The sequence below is a fragment of the Amphiura filiformis genome, chromosome 8 (genome assembly GCF_039555335.1).
Source record: "Amphiura filiformis chromosome 8, Afil_fr2py, whole genome shotgun sequence".
NCBI classification, from domain to species: Eukaryota; Metazoa; Echinodermata; class Ophiuroidea; order Amphilepidida; family Amphiuridae; genus Amphiura; species Amphiura filiformis.
The window spans coordinates 61537177-61554882 of record NC_092635.1 but is presented as its reverse complement, the minus strand read 5'-3'; the positions used below and the strand labels follow the sequence as shown (position 1 = coordinate 61554882).

Sequence of the window (17706 nt, the reverse complement as noted above, 5' to 3'; positions counted from 1 at the left end):
TTGACCATGCTTCACTTCCATACATTAATACAGGGACGACATAGCAGTTGAGTACCCGAATTCTGGTCTCTATACTGAGGGCACTGTTTTTTAGGATCTTGTCTAATTTTGAGAACGCAGACTTAGCCAGTGCAATCCTTCTCTTAATCTCCTTAATACATCTGGCATCTTCTGTGATTAGACTGCCAAGGTAGTTGAAGAGGAAACTTGCTTAATTCTTTGATCTTTCACCTTCAATATGCATGTGGGCTTTCAGTCTTTGATACCACCATACATTCTGTCTTCTTGCAATTTAACGATAAACCTTTCCTCTCACTTTCCTGAACCACCACATCAAGAAGCCTTTGCAGATCCTCCTCAGACTCAGCTAATAGGACAGTGTCATCTGCATATCTTATGTTCGTGATGTTATGTCCACCTATACTGAGACCATTTTCCTTTTCTAGCTCCCTTAGAATCAGCTCACTGTAATAATTAAAGAGATCTGGTGACATCACACATCCCTGTCTGACTCCTCTCTTAATGCTTGTATATTCACTACAATCTCCATCCACCCTTATGCACGCTGTTTGGTTCCAATAAAGGTTCTGCAACAGTCGTAGATCCTTTCCATGCAGGTCTAGCCTGCCAAGATCTTCAAAAAGCTGATCATGTCTCACCTTGTCAAAGGCTTTTGAGTAGTCAATGAAACACATGAAAACATCCTTCTGCATCTCTACCGCTCTCTCTGTTATCATTCTCAAGACATAAATCGCATTCCTGGTACCAGCATCTTCTACAAAGCCGAACTGCTCTTTACCGATCTCAGGTTTTATTCTACTTCTTGCACGCAGTAACAGGATTCTTAGAATTATCTTTGTAACACGGCTCATAAGGCTAATTGTACGGTGTTGTTCACAATCCACAGCGCCAGGTTTCTTGGGAAGAGCAATAAAGATTGATTTGCTCAGGTCTTCCGGAAACATCCCATCATCATACATTCTGTTGATGACTCCTGTCAGTTTCTCAATTCCATAATCCTCTAATGCTTCAATCATTTCAACAACTATTCCATCTGGCCCAGCAGCCTTATATCTGCTCATCATTTTTATAGCTGATCGAACCTCTGACTGCAATATCTTTGGACCCTCAATAGAATCGGGAAAGCTTGGCAAACCATCCCTTACATCGTGAAATAACTCCCCAACATATTCAATCCATCTTTTCATTACATCATCTTTCCCTACCAGCATATTACCATTCTTTGCCTTGATGCACCCAGAGCTTGAACAGCCCGATTTCCTGCCTGAGATCTCATTTATCCTCTGGTACACATTCCGATTCTCTCCAAATTGACTCTCAATTTTGGCACATTCACTATTCAGCCAGGTCTCTTTGGCCTCCTTGCAACGTTTCTTTATTTGCCTGTCCAACTCTCTATATTCTTTCGAATCCCTGTCCATGATCTTTTGCCTGCATTACAAATTATTTTAAATTTATTTAAAATTTTATAAATATTTTTTAGCATTGAAAATATTACTTTTGATGAAAAAGTCAACAAACATTGGGCAGAAATAAGTCATGCAAGTGAATTGCCCATACTCCTTCAGTTGACAATATTTACAGGCTTGATATATTAAAACAAATATAATACAAATGATTGAAATTAATGAATGAATTAAAATGAATGACCAATTCGATTGATTGACACATGGTCGCATGTCATGAATTGGTCATCTTTTGTGTAACATGATGTAAAATGAGAAAAATGTCACCAATTTTGATTCAATTCAACACAACTTTTAATGAATACATTTTAGACCATTATAAGTATATATTTCTGGAAAGCTTATATTACAAGGATGCCAAATCAACAAAGCATAACATCATAATACAGGGTGGGTGAGAAATATACAGGGTGGAACAACAACAAAATTAGCATCTTTCTTGTCATGGTGAACCCCATATTTTTCCTTTTCTAAAAGCTATGTAGTTCAAAATAAATATGGATTCAGAAAGACATTGCATGGGTCCTTCAAACAAATTAGGAAGAAAGAGTTTAGTATCCCTTACATTAAACATACAGGGTGGTCAAAAGTTGTAAAATAATTTCACAATTTTTATGACATTTTTCAATCAAAACTTTTTTCCTCCATTTCGGGCACTAAAACTAATAGCATAATTGAATTCCTCATCAAATTTCCTTAAAAATATGTGTTCTTTTGAATAAGCAGGGTGACTCGGGCAAGAGATAATCCATTTAGAAATGTCGGAGCACAGTATGCACACTTTGTACAGTAACATATAGGGAAAACTGTCTTAATTAGCATTTAATTAGGCAATTAATTGGTTACATCTTTTGTTACAGTTGATGTAATATGAGGTAGATCTACAATCCAAGATGATATATGTGCAATTTGAGGTCCATGCGAGTTGTACTTTTCAAGATACAAAGGTTTGAAGTTTGCCATATTTTCACAATTTTGTGTATAACCCTATGGGGCTCTCCCGAACCGGCTCTCCCGAACCGGCTGCTCCATTGACACCTCTTACATATTGAGGTATAAATCTCAAAGTACTTGTCCAATTGACTTGGGGTTTTTTGTATTTGAAAAAGAACATAATTATCTACAAAATGACACCAAACTTTCTACAATAGGTATTATACTTTTAGAATAAACCTAACTTGAAGTGTGAAGAAAGCATTTTCATGTTACGGCTGCTCCATTTTTGGGTGACCTATTTGTGACATGCGACCACATCTACTATGCATAGGCAAATGTAGAATGCCAGAAGACAATAAAATGACAAGGTATTGCACACATAAGCCTAACAAACTTCAGTGACAATCTTATTAAAATCAAAATGTTTGCAATAAAAATTAATTTTCTGAAATTTTCTGAATTTGTCAAATAAGGAACTTTTTCACGATAAATTAAAATTTGTCATTTGTGCATGCATGACAAATTTTTCAACTAAGACAGTATGTATGGCCATATTTTGTTTGTTAAATGATGAATTAATTATACTTCATGTGTTGGTGTACAAATAAAGTAAACTAACAAATTTATATTAGTCAAAACAAGAAATTTAACAGAGAATGTAATTAAATATTAAAATGTAAATTTTAGACATTTTATAAATGCTTGATATGACTAAACATTGATAAAATTACCTATAGGGCAAAATTATTATTTATTGTTGTTGGGTTTTATTAAGTGGGAGCATGATAACAGAACAGAACAAGTTTTTGAAGAATCATTTTCTGAACGAGACATTTGTCTTACAAATAAGCAAATGAATTAAGAGTAAACTGACGAATCAAATGGAAAACATTACAAGAGCATATTTATAACTGTTAGTATACATTTTAAATGAGAATCAAAATAAACCTTGAATGAATAAATTAACAATGTGAACTGCACAAAGTTTATTCTTAATTAATATATCATTTTCTTCTTTTGAAATGAGTGGTCACATATGCAATATCAACGGTACATTTTGGCACTGCGGGTTTAATTATATTGCAATTATGGTTGATTTCGCACAAATGCAGGGATGTTATTTGTTTGTTCAGCACCCGGGTTCAGCATCATAGCTATTAAATGTGATCAAAATATCAAATAAAAATCAAATAATTAGGCCTAAATATTTTGCAATTCTCAATCATTTTGGATGCGGGCAGGAAACAGTAAACTCAAAATCAAGAAGGGCCGAGGTTTTTCCCTTCAAAACAGACCAGGGAAAAATATTAGTTCCTATGATATGACAAAGTGGAGGGTGATAGTCATAGCAGGATACTGTCATGCTCTAATAGACTATAAATTAAATGAAATATGCGGGGGCATGGTTGATGGTTCAAATAGCCTGTATAAACAGCTAGGGGGGTACTCAGTACAAAAGACCATTTGCCCATCTAATATATCAATGACTTTTCGGAAAAGGTAATTGGTATAAAAGTTTCATGTCCATCTGCTTTGATAACGATCAAAGCTCAAAAAAAATCCCCTCATTTCAATATCTCCAATATCTTGAAATATTTAAGAATGAGTTTTTTAATTCTCATCTTTCTGATATCAGAAAATGAGCATGTAGTGTGGAATTTTTAAGTGTTTATTTTTTCATATGGGCAAGTTCTTTGACATTTGAATCTGAGACATTGGCACGATACATAGAGGAATCAGCCTAGAAATCAATTCAAAATGATATTGTAGCCAAATTTAATTTGTCCATCAAAGTATGTTGTCCAACCTGCTTGGAATTTCACCTTTAGACACCAAAATGACACCTTAAAATTAAAATGCCCTGGGTATAAAAATGCAGGCAATTTTGTTTGAAAATTTTAACGATTTTGAACTCTAGAAAGCCGAGAATAGAAATAAGCAACCAGGGCAATTATATTAATTAAATTATATTGTTATCTGTATGAAAATATCAATACAAAAAGTGAAGTGGTAATCAGTTTTGAGGTTAGAAGACGCATTATACTTCAGTAAAAAAAGACGGCTCATTATACTCGAACTTCAGTAAAAAGGGTTAATTCACATGTCAATATAAAACTTGAATTTGTATAATATGTGAAAATCTGTAACCAGGTAGAAAAAAACATGAAGCAAGGCCTATCCTGAGAAAGCCCAGACTAAAGATCATAATCAAATTATGCTCCATACACTGTCCACTGTGGTCCACAGCTTCTGTGCACAAACTTGTAGTGGTTTTACAGAACTATTCCACTGGGCCAAGGACAGCCATCCTAAAAATAGGTTTTAGAATGTTAATGGTTTAATTTATGTGGCATTATATTTTTGCAATTATCTGTTCTTTAAACAAAAACTTCACAATGCAGACAAAATAGATTTCTTGTCACTTGAGGTCTATTAAAGTTGGCTATAAAGTCTATCTGGTATTTGAATGAATGAATGTATAGCAAAATAAAAATCTGAAGAAACTGTCAAGAATTCTATCTATAAAAAATCCTTTTTTACAACAACAAAAAATTCGTAAATTTGGACAACAAAATAAAATTCAGGCAAAAATTCTCATTAGGGGCTGTGCAATAATTATGAGCCAATGGGTTGGGGGGGGGAATTTCCCCATGATGGTCCAACTCAAAATGTGTCGGTTATTGTTGGAAATTTCAGCATGATAATATTTTAAGCAAACATGTTTTTTGCGTCTAACAGTTTTTATTATTTCTAAATTTCCACCATACTCAGAAAACAAGCAAATCTTCCACAGGGAATTTCTCCCGGGGGGGGGGGGTCACTCCCATTGTGGCCTGTACACCATCCGCGATAATGAAAACGCGTAAAAAGGGTAGTTTTTCGTGGGTAAGCACGATACGCGTGTAACGCGTTTAGGGTGTCAAAAACATGAAAGATTGGAAAAAAGGGTAGCAAAATTGCAATTGCTAATACGCGGAAATGAAATTTAGGGTATGAAATTTGATGCAAGGAATAAAATCCCAGTTTAGGGTGTAAAACCTGTTTAGGATATTGTTTTAGCCAAGGGTTAAATCCTTGTTTAGGGTGCTTTTCAAAAGTTGATTATTGTGAATTGGTGTACAGGCCACAATGGGAGTGACCCCACCCCCCCACCCGGAATTTCTACCCTGTTTTAGACCTTCTCTGCTGGAATTCTAACAAAATGTAAATGTTTCCAACTGGAATTGAGGTAGAAGTGCAAATCTTCCACAGGGTATCCGACTGAAAGTTAAATTTTCCACCGATAATGTTTCCAACTGGAATTGAAGTCGACATGAAAATCTTCCACAGGGTATCTGACTGGAATGAAGTTTTTAGCTAGAATTCCACACAAAACATGTAAATGTTTCCAACTGGAATTGAGGTCAAAATGCAAATCTTCCATAGGGTATCCAGCTGGAATTGCGTTAAATTTGTAAATCTTCTACATGATTCAGCTGGAATTACAATGAAACATGGGACTATTTCCAACCGGATTGTACATTTGGCCCAACTGGAATTTAGGTAGCATTGTAAATCTTCCACAGGGGGGGTGTGGATTTCAAATGGAATAGCCCAATGCTTTGACCTGATATCAACTTTACGTTGAAATGTAGTTGAAAATGGGTATGGCTTGAATATGGACACACTTTTAACCACATTTCAACCAGCCCTCGAATTAACCCACAGCACCCATGGCATTTTGCCGTGGGTGCCCACCCCCACCGCCGTAATGCCCTCAAAATATGTCCTTTACCCAAGGCAGTCACTTGCCTGGCCCTCTAATGAAGTTGCCGTCGGTGCCCCAGCCCTGCCCCTTCATTATAAAATCATATATCTATGTTTGTGTGTGTTTTCTTTGGTTGCCTTGGTGCCCTTCTCAAATTTTCAACAGTTGCCATGATGCCCTCGTGAAATATTACAAACTGCCGTGCTGCCTTGCCTTTTCAGTGAAAATCCAAGGCAATTTTCAACTTGCCCTAAAAAAGTTGCCGTGCCCCTTCAGATCCTTAATTCGAGGGCTGATTTCAACATCTAGGTTGAAATAAGGTCAATGATCGACGAGGTGATAGGTTTATGTGGAATCGGTATTGTTCATCCATACCTTGACGATTGTCAATGTTGAATCACTGGGAACGGAACTTAATATGTCCCTTAAAAATTCTGATATAATACACACATCATTGTGTTTTTCCTTTACTTTTTTTATTGCTACTGTACAATTACTATGTGAACCGAACATTATTTCAAATTCTGGGTATTTATTACATGTTAATAACAATCATGACATTGTTTTGCAGAGGAGAAGACGTTTTGAATGAATTCTGTGAGGTCAAGACGGTAAGATTTTACTTTTATGAATAATTTTGTAAATTCTTTGTTTTTAAGTAATTTTATTCTTAGTATTTGCATTCCAGGATTAGCAATGATTAACTGTTTCACTAATAATGATCAAAAAATAACATTGCAACCTAAATAATCCATTCTTGATTTTTATAATATTGATGTATTTACTTACAGTTTTTAACTATTCATATCATTTTCAAAATCATTTTGCAAATATTGGAACTTATTAAGTTTATTATTGAACTCTTTATAGGTTATTGTGAAGGTCCCAGAGAAGAATTCGTGAATGAATACAATGCACCATTCTCTGTTTACTGCAGGTGATTGTGAAAATTCCCGGGCATCAAGGGATATCAAAACTATAGATGAAGAGGATATAATAAACAACAGATGATGATGATAAACCAAAGATAACATTGCAACTGATATTTCTATTACACTTGTAGTGCACAGGTCAGGATGAATTACAGTGCTGAGAATTGTTTTTATTGGGAGAGCTAGGGGGTAAGGTGAGATTATTAGGGGTAGCCTATAATTATTAGGGTACCAACTTTCAACATTTTGGCCCAAAATTTGTTTTTATTGAGATGGATTACATAAATTTCTAAATAATTCCTTGCTAAATCCAAACGAATTAAGACATATTACCTCCAGGAAGCTGTAAAGTTCCATGTGTAAAAGAAACACCAAACCTCTCTTAAGTTCGAGTAACCAGATTGTTAAGGCCTACTATTTAAATTTGCAAGTAGCCTTTTAAGTGATTTTAAGGATATGATTTAAAAGACTAGTTTGGGGAATTCCAGGTTTAAATAGGCGTACATACCAAATGTATTTACACAATAATAATTAATATGTTACTTGTAAACAATTTATACATCTATGTGACTCAAATCCAGGCAAATACCAAGTGCTCAAAAGCCATCTCCATAAATGGTTGAATGGCTAGTTTTGTTTTTAAGTCCATTCACTGCATCAAATGAAATGCCTCCTTATTTTATTCTTTGTGATGTGATCAAGCAAAATCAGTCGGAAATCAGAAATATTAATTTTAAGATATAGCCAAACAAAGGAAATATTTCCTTTTGTTTCCCATTGTTTTGGAAACATTTTACTGTTCATATCTTTAATGAAGTGGTTGTCCAATGGATTTTCTTGCAAAATCTAGCATTGCAAATGCTTCTTACAATCCAAACTAAAAATTGAATATGACCGACTTCAGACTGATTTTGCTTGATCACACCATATGCATATAAATCAAAATATTTTTCGTAATTAAATCACATTGATTCGCTGCAATTTAGCGCTAATCCAAAAGAAATGTACTGGCATAGTATGCATGTAAAGTAAAGTGGCAACAGATGTCTACAAAGAAAACTAATGTAACTGGTCCATAAAACTGGTCCTAACACTGTAAAATGTATAAAATTATTCCTTGACGGTATTCATGATATATATATATATATGTTACAGAACATTTGACACAAAATCATGTTCATACTATCAATGTATCCATGAGTAAAATAAAAAATGTATGATTTTAACCACCCATCCATATTTTCCCACAGTTAAAAAATGATACCATCTCATTATGTTCTTTCGATCAAAAGTACATTTGTATACTTCTGCAAGTTTTTTCATGTATAGATTAAAACAGTATAATTATAAATATATATTTGAAGTAAAATAAATATACAATTCCATTATATTTACGACTTGTTTTGTCTGTCATGTGTGGCTGGCGTATTTATGAACATGGGTTTCAGACTTTCAGTCAAGAAGCGAAATATATAATATTTGAAAAAATGTAGAGCCAGCCTGGTTCATATGATTTTGGTGCGGTCCAAATGTTTACCCAGTGTGCAAATAGCTCCTGGGTGCTTATTTATTTTGAAGCTTGATATTAGATAATATGATAGGCAATTGTTTAAAATTATTCTGTATAAAAATTATTCTTTATAAACTAGAATTACGCGGTTCGTAAGTAAGGTGGCCCCCACACAAAGGTGCGTAAATAACAAAGGTTTCTAAATACAAATAATATGCAATATGCAAATAAGCTCATTAATATTCATAAATATATACATGTATGTAAATAACATGACACAAAGCTATACAGCACATTAGGCCACCATATACTATCAGAATACCAAGTTAGAAGTTGATCGGTTATAGCATTTAAGTTGCAGAGTGGATTTTTGAAAATGTAGGTGAAATATGCAAATCAGCTCATTAATATTCATTAATATGGAAATAACATGACACAAAACTATACAGTACATCAGATTACCATATCCTATCACCGTACCAAGTTTGATATAATATTGGATGGCTGAGCATGATACCATAACATATCGGATGAGTCATAAAAATATCGGACGAGCCAACGGCGAGTTCGATATTTGTATGACGAATCCGATATGTTATGGTATCATGCGAAATAAGCCATCCAATATTATCATTATTAGGTTTTCTTAACTCCTAATAACCCTGAAAACATAATAATGAAGTGGATCGGTTACTGTGTTGGAGCTGCAGAGTGGATTAATGAATTTGCTTCCGCCCGGACAGCCAGCCAACCACGCAGCCAAACAAAGAAACAAACAGGCAACCATCTGGATGATAACTTAAGCCACATGTGTGAGGGCCAAAAATATCAAGGCAGTGTGGCCGAGGTTTGACAGCAGCTGAAGAGTCTCTGCACCTGTAATCTTGTCACAAGCTTCAGTATCAATCGCTAGTAGTGTGGTCGAGGTTTGACAGCAGCTGACAAATCTAGGTACCTGGAATCTTGTTGCAATCTTCAGTCTCAATCGCTGGCATTGTGGCCGAGGTTTGATAGCAGCTGACAAATCTCTGTACCTGGAATCTTGTTGCAATCTTCAGTCTCAATCGCTGGCATTGTGGTCGAGGTTTGACAGCAGATGACGAATCTCTGTACCTGGAATCTTGTTGCAATCTTCAGTCTCAATCGCTGGCATTGTGGTCGAGGTTTGACAGCAGATGACGAATCTCTGTACCTGGAATCTTGTCGCAATCTTCAGCAGCCTGATAACAAAGAAACACGAAAACAACGAGAAAATTACTTGTAGGGATGACCAGCACATGAACCCACTCCTTTGGACACCTTTTATGTTTACCATGCAAGAATGAACACATACACAATCTCAATGGAGCTATGCACACATCTCCCTACACTGACCAATGGATTTGACTTGAGTGCACACACTGTGCATCAGCTGTAGTACCTCATATTAGCCTGTTTGTAATTTTGGCAAAAACATGTTTTGATGAAGTCCAAATATGCACCCCTAAATATCCATCAATAAATCTATAACTTGGCCAATCACCTAACAGGAGGTTCCCATCTACTGTAGCCAACTTTATGGTTTGAGATACCCATAGTTTTCCCTCCACAGCAAGCTAAAGTGAAATCTACAGGTTATTTGTATAAAAGAGTGATTTTAATGTAAATTTTCACCAAATTCCAAGATGGTGAGTAAAGTTTTTGTATACTATATTATATATCTAATTCCATGTGCAGTTTCATAAAATTTCATTACTATTTAGGAATGCATATTGGATGATGAAATTTAGACCCTCTTTAATCGGATTCAGAATTATGCAATACCGTAGGCCTATATGTGACTATCCACCACAACTAAGCCTGGATGTCGCCAGTGCCACTATTGAGATATGCTCCATTGAACTTAACAATAAACAACAGGAAACAAAGGATTTATTGACTGTTTTATTGATTTTTCACTACTTAAATTATGTCAAGTACTATAGACATGATATACATCATTTTAAAGCTAATTTCAAGCAGAATATTTTGGTTGAATATCTCAAAAATGATGATTGGCGACTTCAGGGCTCAGTTTTGCTGGATGGTCACATATGCACAATGTACTCTGCAATGACCATGGTAATATCCTAAAATTGCACATGAAATTGGTTCAATATTGTTATTATAATATACAAAACTTGACTCATCCAATATAACTTGGAATTTAGAGAAAATTTGCAGTAAAATCAAATTTTGATGCAGATATACCGAAGCTTTCACTTCAGCTGGCGGTCATTAACAGTCACATAATTCATATGCCTAACACTCCATGGGAAACTGAGCACATGGATGAGTCTCATGTGTAAAAAATTTATCACCAAATTTTGACAACTTGTTATTTCAGTAAAAAAACATGTAATTAAGTTGATCTGTAGTAACAAATTTTTATGCAAGGTTTCCGAATTTTGAACTTTTTTGGGACTGATAATTTTTGGGCCTTGGATGCAAAATTCGGAAACCTCGCACACAAAAAATCGTTTTTTGAAAATAATGAATTTGAAACTGGAAATTACTCAATTTTGTGCCATTTTTACTAGCTTGGTGTCCATAATCTGTCCAAACTGCCTATTCAAAACACACATATAAAATTGGCCATAACTTCAGAACCATTTGAGGTCATTTAAAGACCGAAATGCTCCATTTAATGAGCTCTGTAATGTAAGGTATGATTCTACAAAACAGGAGAAACTTCAAATTTTCATGGTCATCCCTATGGGGTATGGGTCACTGTCTGATAATCAGAAGTCCCAACAGGACTACGCATGTCATTGTGAACAAGATAAATGAAGTGATTGAACTCACCTGTTCAAACATGTTGAGTTTATCTGTTATCTCCTGTTGTGTCTTCAGAAGATGCTGTTTCCGCGTTAACAGTGCTTCATGGAGTTTGACGTTTTCATCTTCCACTTGCTTCAGTAGAAACTGCAGACGTTCTTTCTCTTTCAATTTAGCTTGCATAATGTGACTTGTGGTATCTCTCTCTGGATTGCCTGAAGGTCGCCTGCCATGAGAATAAATTATTCAATAGGAGAATGAAATGAAATGGAATGAAATATCTGAGGCACAGACAAGTATATCCTCATGGACAATGTACACCAGGCACAAAAAGAAACTTGTCAGTTAAAGTCATCCTAGTTGTTCAACAACCTGATAATTTTGGATTACTAGCGATCACCCGTCTTTCACGGTCAGAGTCTTTCGTGGTTTGTAACTTTTGTATATTTTGTGTACATGTAAATGTTGTATTTAATGTGATTAATGGTATGAGAGGAGATTATCATTTAGAAATATAATATTTAGTATCCTTTCCATATAAATCAATGGCTTGAAATTGCAATTAGATCATGAACTGTCTTCTTGCCACCATATGATATCCACCGTGAGAAGTCTTGCCCCTGTTTGATTCTCGCCGCCCTGATATTTTAGATTTTTATGAATTTACAGTACTTTTTAGCCCATTTTGGACAATTTTGTGGTACCTTTTAGCCCGTTTTTTTACCATTGTCGTCCAAGCTTGCCCCCTCCCCCACCTTGAAATATACCTTGCTGCCCCCTGCAAAAGTCCTGGCTACGTCACTGAGCAGATGAACACAATTTTAATATTCACTTCCCTCTTGGCCCCTCTCTCTCTCTCTCTCTCTCTCTCTCTCTCTCTCTCTCTCTCTCTCTCTCTCTCTGACAAAGTCCTGGCTACACCACTGTGCAGATGAAACAATTTTATTCACATTTCCTTACACTCTGTTTCATATAAAGTTATGATAAGGCTCTGGTTTTTTTAACATGTATCAAAAGTGTGAACTGAGAGGGTAAAAATGAAATTGACAGAAGACACTTAAAATATGTCATTTCTCAAAGCAGATGACTTGAATTTTATGAAAATACAAAACTTGGAGCTTAATTCTGTTTATTTGGTCTGTAAACTTTGTAGACCCTTTAGCCAAATGAGATTTTTTCATAAAAAAGCAACTTGTTGCCAAAGCTAGATATTGCGTACTGTAATGCCCATTAGTTACCAAATTAGTTGTCATAGGAAAATAATGAGTCCAAGTTACTATTGACCAAATATGGCCATTCTGCGATCACTTTTAGGTAACTTTTCAGGCATATGAAACTGAAAAATGGGCAAAATAGCAGGTTTGGTGGTCAAAAATATGCTCTAAATGTAATTAATTTCATCCACATATATTGCTAATCCATATATGAACAAGGTAATGATAACCAAGTACTGACATATCAAAGTAAGTTTGATAATGCCTTTATAGTAAAAATGTAACTCCAGATACTCGTGGGTTTCGGATGCTACATTATTTTGTTAACATGCATTATTTGCAGGTATCTGGCCCTATTTCTAAGCACATATTAGTTCAAAAATGTAAATGATAATCACTGTCAGATGATTAAACCTATCACTTGAAAATCTAATCATCATTAAATGATATTTTCATCTTACTGAAGAAATTTTTTAATTTAGATGTATATACATGTGCTGATATGGCATTTATTCATATACATTGTTACCCACATCCTTATTGTAAATGTGCACTGGACATCATAATAAACCAAATTAATTAGCTCCCTGAAGCATTAAGTTGATAATACAAAGGGCTACACCTTTCTTACAATCATAATCAGGCTTTCTTTTACGTCTTCCCAACTTAAGAGTGTTTCGGATGTTACATTACGTTAACATGCAATTGCAATCTAATTGAACTTATTGAGGGAAACATTTGGGACATTTCATTATTTTAGCATAATATCAATCACTTTGAATCAGAAAACCTGTTGAAATTATTCAAATGATTCAAAATATGTACAAATACGTGTATAATTAAAGGGAGTGATTCGGATGCTACATGATGTTAACATTTTTACAAAGTTTGATGGATGGAAGTTGAATTAACAAACATGAGATCATTGCTTATACATGTACAACAGGTATGTTGCCATGATGGACACTCAGAAATTTTTTAATGCAAGGCACAATCATTTATCATTTGCACACATATAAAATATGCAAAAACTGATCGTATTAAAACAGCTCATAAGTCTGTGTAAAACAAATAATTCCCATGAAACTTGTTCTGTTGTAAGAGTATTTTTCTTAGTGGTTAATTTGTTTCCATTGATAATTTATTGTTTTATCGGACATAATGAAGCTGTATGAAGCATAGTAAGTATTTCTCCTGCTTCGTTTCTGGTATATGTGCATAGTGATTCCAATATAGGCCTAACACATGTACATACATGTACTTATATATTTTATGTTAAAATTATCACTTTTTTATGAAAATGCAGCTTTTTTCAATTTTGAAATAAATGATTATGACAAAATTGCTACTTAATTATTTTCAATAAGTTTTAGATATCATCTAATGCTAAAATATTATAAAGTTTATTGAAATTACAACTTCATTTTGGACTTGTTAACAAAAAATGGGTAACATCCGAAACACATTTTATTGATTTTAAATCAAAGTATTTTGCTAGTGTAATGGAGAAATATTCAGTGTAAGTTGCTTTTCAAATTTAAAATAAATTTCTTGGGACATGTGTATATGTCAGTAATGAAATTAATTTGAAAGGAGTGAACCAAATTAATTATGTTGCTTTTTATCTTATGTGTTATGCATAGAGACAATAGATATTGTAGAGCTAACAACTTGTAATTTTTTCCACTAGCAAGGTTTACAAAGGTGAAATGGAGTCAGTAATATTAGGAAAATGAGGATGTACACCATATTTACTAGAAATTCACATTCATTTAAGTGTATATTCTAAAATCTTCTTACAATGCCCTGTTATTGGCCTCACTTTCCGTTAACATTTTGCCTTGTAACATCCGAAACAAACTTGACATGTTAACGGTTTGCACACTCAAAGAACAAACCTGGGTATGGTAAAAAATATTTCTACTATGGCCTTCCCATGATTTCCAATCCATTTGACCTTTTATTTCCCCTCTAATTAAATTTCTTCAACAAAATGTCACTCTTTCTGTCTCGGATGTTACATTTGATTCGGATGTTACCATTGTTAACGGAAATGTTGTATGGCCAACATTTTACATAAAGTCAAGAGGAAGTGAAATCATTTTACATTTAGATACTTGTTGTCATGTCTACTTCAACTTAATAATGAAAATTCAAAGCTAGTATTGTTCTTCACATAATTATAAGACAATATGTATTCTTTCGGATGTTACAAAACTGTTAACGGAAAATGAGACCCATTTAAGTAATGCTTCACCATAATTTGAAAACATTCAACCGATACAAAATTTGCACTTGCAATTATTTATATTGCCCTGAGGCAAACATTTAAAGTATTTGTGTATGTTTTACATGATAAAACAATCACTTAGACCATGTTAAAAATAGAGCAAGATTGTTAACGGAAAATGTAACATCCGAAACATAATTTTCAAGTGCTCAAAATTTTTTCATGTTAGAAATTATTTAGGTAAATCTTGGATTTCTTGGATCTTGTACTAACATGTGTTCATAAAATATTGAACAAAAGACTCAGAGCTGATCTGGTTTTATTTTGTAAACAAAACAAATTAGTCACTATTGTTAGGTTGACAAATTTCCGTTAACAATTGGACATTTGGTCTTGTCACAAGTAAAGAAAGAAAACTGGGACAAATTTTGTTAAGCTATGGGAGATTAGCCTAGGTCTACACTACATAAAAATATAAAAAGTTATCCGGAAATAGGTCATGTGTTTCTGCTAGGGAGTACCTTTAGAATACCCTACCACATCGACGGCGCCGCGAAGCTGCACCTTTTTTTGTAAAACTACACCGACGTCGGGGCGAATTACTTATAGATTTAAATTAAGTTAGAGGTATATGAGTCAGGTTTTTAATAAAGTATGTCGGCGTTTGACTTAATGAAGTTTGCATTCATCAAGGTAATAAGTGTTAGTACGATTAAATTATTGGGGTTACTTCTAGATAGTAGTAATGTCATTTGAATTTAATTTAAGCATAATGAAATAACTGTATTGCATTTTATAATGGCTTAGAAGTATTAGTTATGCGTAATAGATTTTAATGTACTCAAGTAATAATGATGACCGCATCAAAAGATGATGTTAATAAGCATGATATAATTATAATTAGTGTGACGTATAAGAGGCCGATTGTAATTGGTTATGAATGATTATATAATTCTAATTATTATGATGGATTAGAAGGCGATGGTAGTTAATTAATAATTATGACATAATAATAATGAGTGTGAGGGATAAGAGGGTTGTTGTAAGTAATTAACAATGATTGTTAATATTGATAAGAGGAATGTTAATTGTCAATGAGTGGTTTGATTAAGAATGAGTAGCATTTATTTTATGGAGTAAATAATGATGTGATGGTGAATGAAGGTATCGTTGTTGCTGTGCTACAGCGACGCCGCAAAGGTATCGCTGTTGCCGTGCTACAACGACGGCGCGAAGCTAGACCTTTTATGAGGGGCCTACACCGACGGCGGTAAGGTAGACCTATTTCCGTAAGGCTACACCGACGGTGCAAAGGTGCACCTTATGTAGGCCTAATTGTTAAAGTTGTCATATTAGCAAATGAGTGTGGCGGAGGAAGGTATCTTTGTTGCCGTGCTACAGCGCCCGCGCGCAGCACTACCTTCCCACCGGGCTCCACCGACGGCGAAGGTATCGCTGTTGCCGTGCTACAGCGACGGCGCGAAGCTATACCTTTTCAATGGGCTACACCGACGGCGCGAAGGTGTTGTTGTTGCCGTGCTACAGCGACGGCGCAAAGCTAGACTTTTCGAGGGGCTAAATCAAGGGCGCGAAGGTATACCTATTTCGTCATGTCACCAAATGAATGTAGGGGAGGTAGGTATTGCTGTTGCCGTGTACAGCGACGGCGCGAAGCTATACCTTTTTACTGGGCTACACCGACGGCGGGAAGGTATCGCTGTTGCCATGCTACAGCGACGGCGCCGGCTTATACCTTTTACTGGGCTACACCGACGGCGCGAAGGTGTCGTTGCTGCCATGCTACAGCGACGGCGCGAAGATATACCTTTTACTGGGCTACACCGGCGGCGGGAAGGTATCGCTGTTGCCGTGCTACAGCGACGGCGCGAAGCTATATCTTTTTACTGGGCTACACCGGCGGCGCGAAGGTGTCGTTGTTGCTATGCTACAGCGACGGCCGCGAAACTTAGACATTTTGAGGGGCTAAACCGACGGGCGCGAAAAGTATACCTATTTCCGTATGGTAACACCGACGGCACTGAGGTATACCTTATTTGGTCATGTCACCAAATTAATGTAGGGGAGGAAGGTGTCGCTGTTGCCGTGCTACAGCGACGGCGCGAATCTATACCTTTTTACTGGGCCACACCGACGGCGCGAAGCTAACGTTGTTGCTGTGCTACAGCGACGGCGCAAAGCTAGACTTTTTGCATGTTTTGTAGTGACTTGATCAAATAAATGTAATGAAGAGGAGGAAGGTATCGCTGTTGCTGTGCTACAGCGACGCCGCTAACCTATACCTTGCCATTGGGTGAAGGTACCGCTGTTGCCGTGCTACAGCGACGGCGCCGCGAATGATATGATGCACATGTAAAATGGGGAGTTGCTTGTTTGTTAACAAGAGGAAATATAAAGTTAAGTTGTCATTGGTAAGCGCATAATGCACATAACTTAGTTTGCACCTGGTTGTCACTGGTTGGGGCATTTTATGAACGGCGTATACACTGGTTTATGTGATTTCATAATTTCCCGATATTATAAATAAAAACAGGACCGTGACCACTGAAAAGTTAATTAAGAAGAAACAGAACTTTTGCACCTGGTTATCACTTGTTGGGGCCTTTTATGAACGACGTATACACTAGTTTATGTGATTTCATAATTTGCAGTTAGTTATAAATAAAAACAGGACCGTGACCACTGTAAAGTTATATAAGAAGAAAATGGTCATACAGTCCCGACTAATTATGTGAAAAAATAAGCATCATAAGACATTTCTTTTACAAGTTCAACAAAACAATGTGAATGAAACAGAACTGTTATCTTCCATCTTTATTCAGATTTGTATTGAAC

The 17706-nt window shown here is 35.5% G+C and overlaps 2 protein-coding genes across 3 annotated transcripts in view; one reads left to right on the top strand and one right to left on the bottom strand.

Moving 5' to 3' along the window:
- The window catches only part of LOC140159321 (retinal dehydrogenase 2-like), a 31040-nt gene extending 23296 nt beyond the window's left edge, over nt 1-7744 (top strand). Inside the window, exons 13-14 of one of the 2 annotated variants that reach the window (XM_072182760.1) lie at nt 6743-6782; nt 7109-7744. In XM_072182760.1, the coding sequence (XP_072038861.1) occupies nt 6743-6782; nt 7109-7153 (85 nt within the window). In that variant the 3' untranslated portion in view covers nt 7154-7744. Of the gene's footprint in view, nt 1-6742; nt 6783-7041 lie in introns of both variants that reach the window. The other variant, XM_072182761.1, reaches the window with a different exon arrangement.
- A 507-nt stretch (nt 7745-8251) lies between these two features.
- Nucleotides 8252-17706, bottom strand: part of LOC140159322 (polyamine-modulated factor 1-like) — a 33590-nt gene continuing 24135 nt past the window's right edge. The window contains exons 4-5 of the mRNA XM_072182762.1: nt 11437-11635; nt 8252-9833 (exon numbers count right to left, since the gene is read on the bottom strand). Of these exons, the coding sequence (XP_072038863.1) occupies nt 9753-9833; nt 11437-11635 (280 nt within the window). The 3' untranslated portion in view covers nt 8252-9752. The remainder of the gene's footprint in view (nt 9834-11436; nt 11636-17706) is intronic.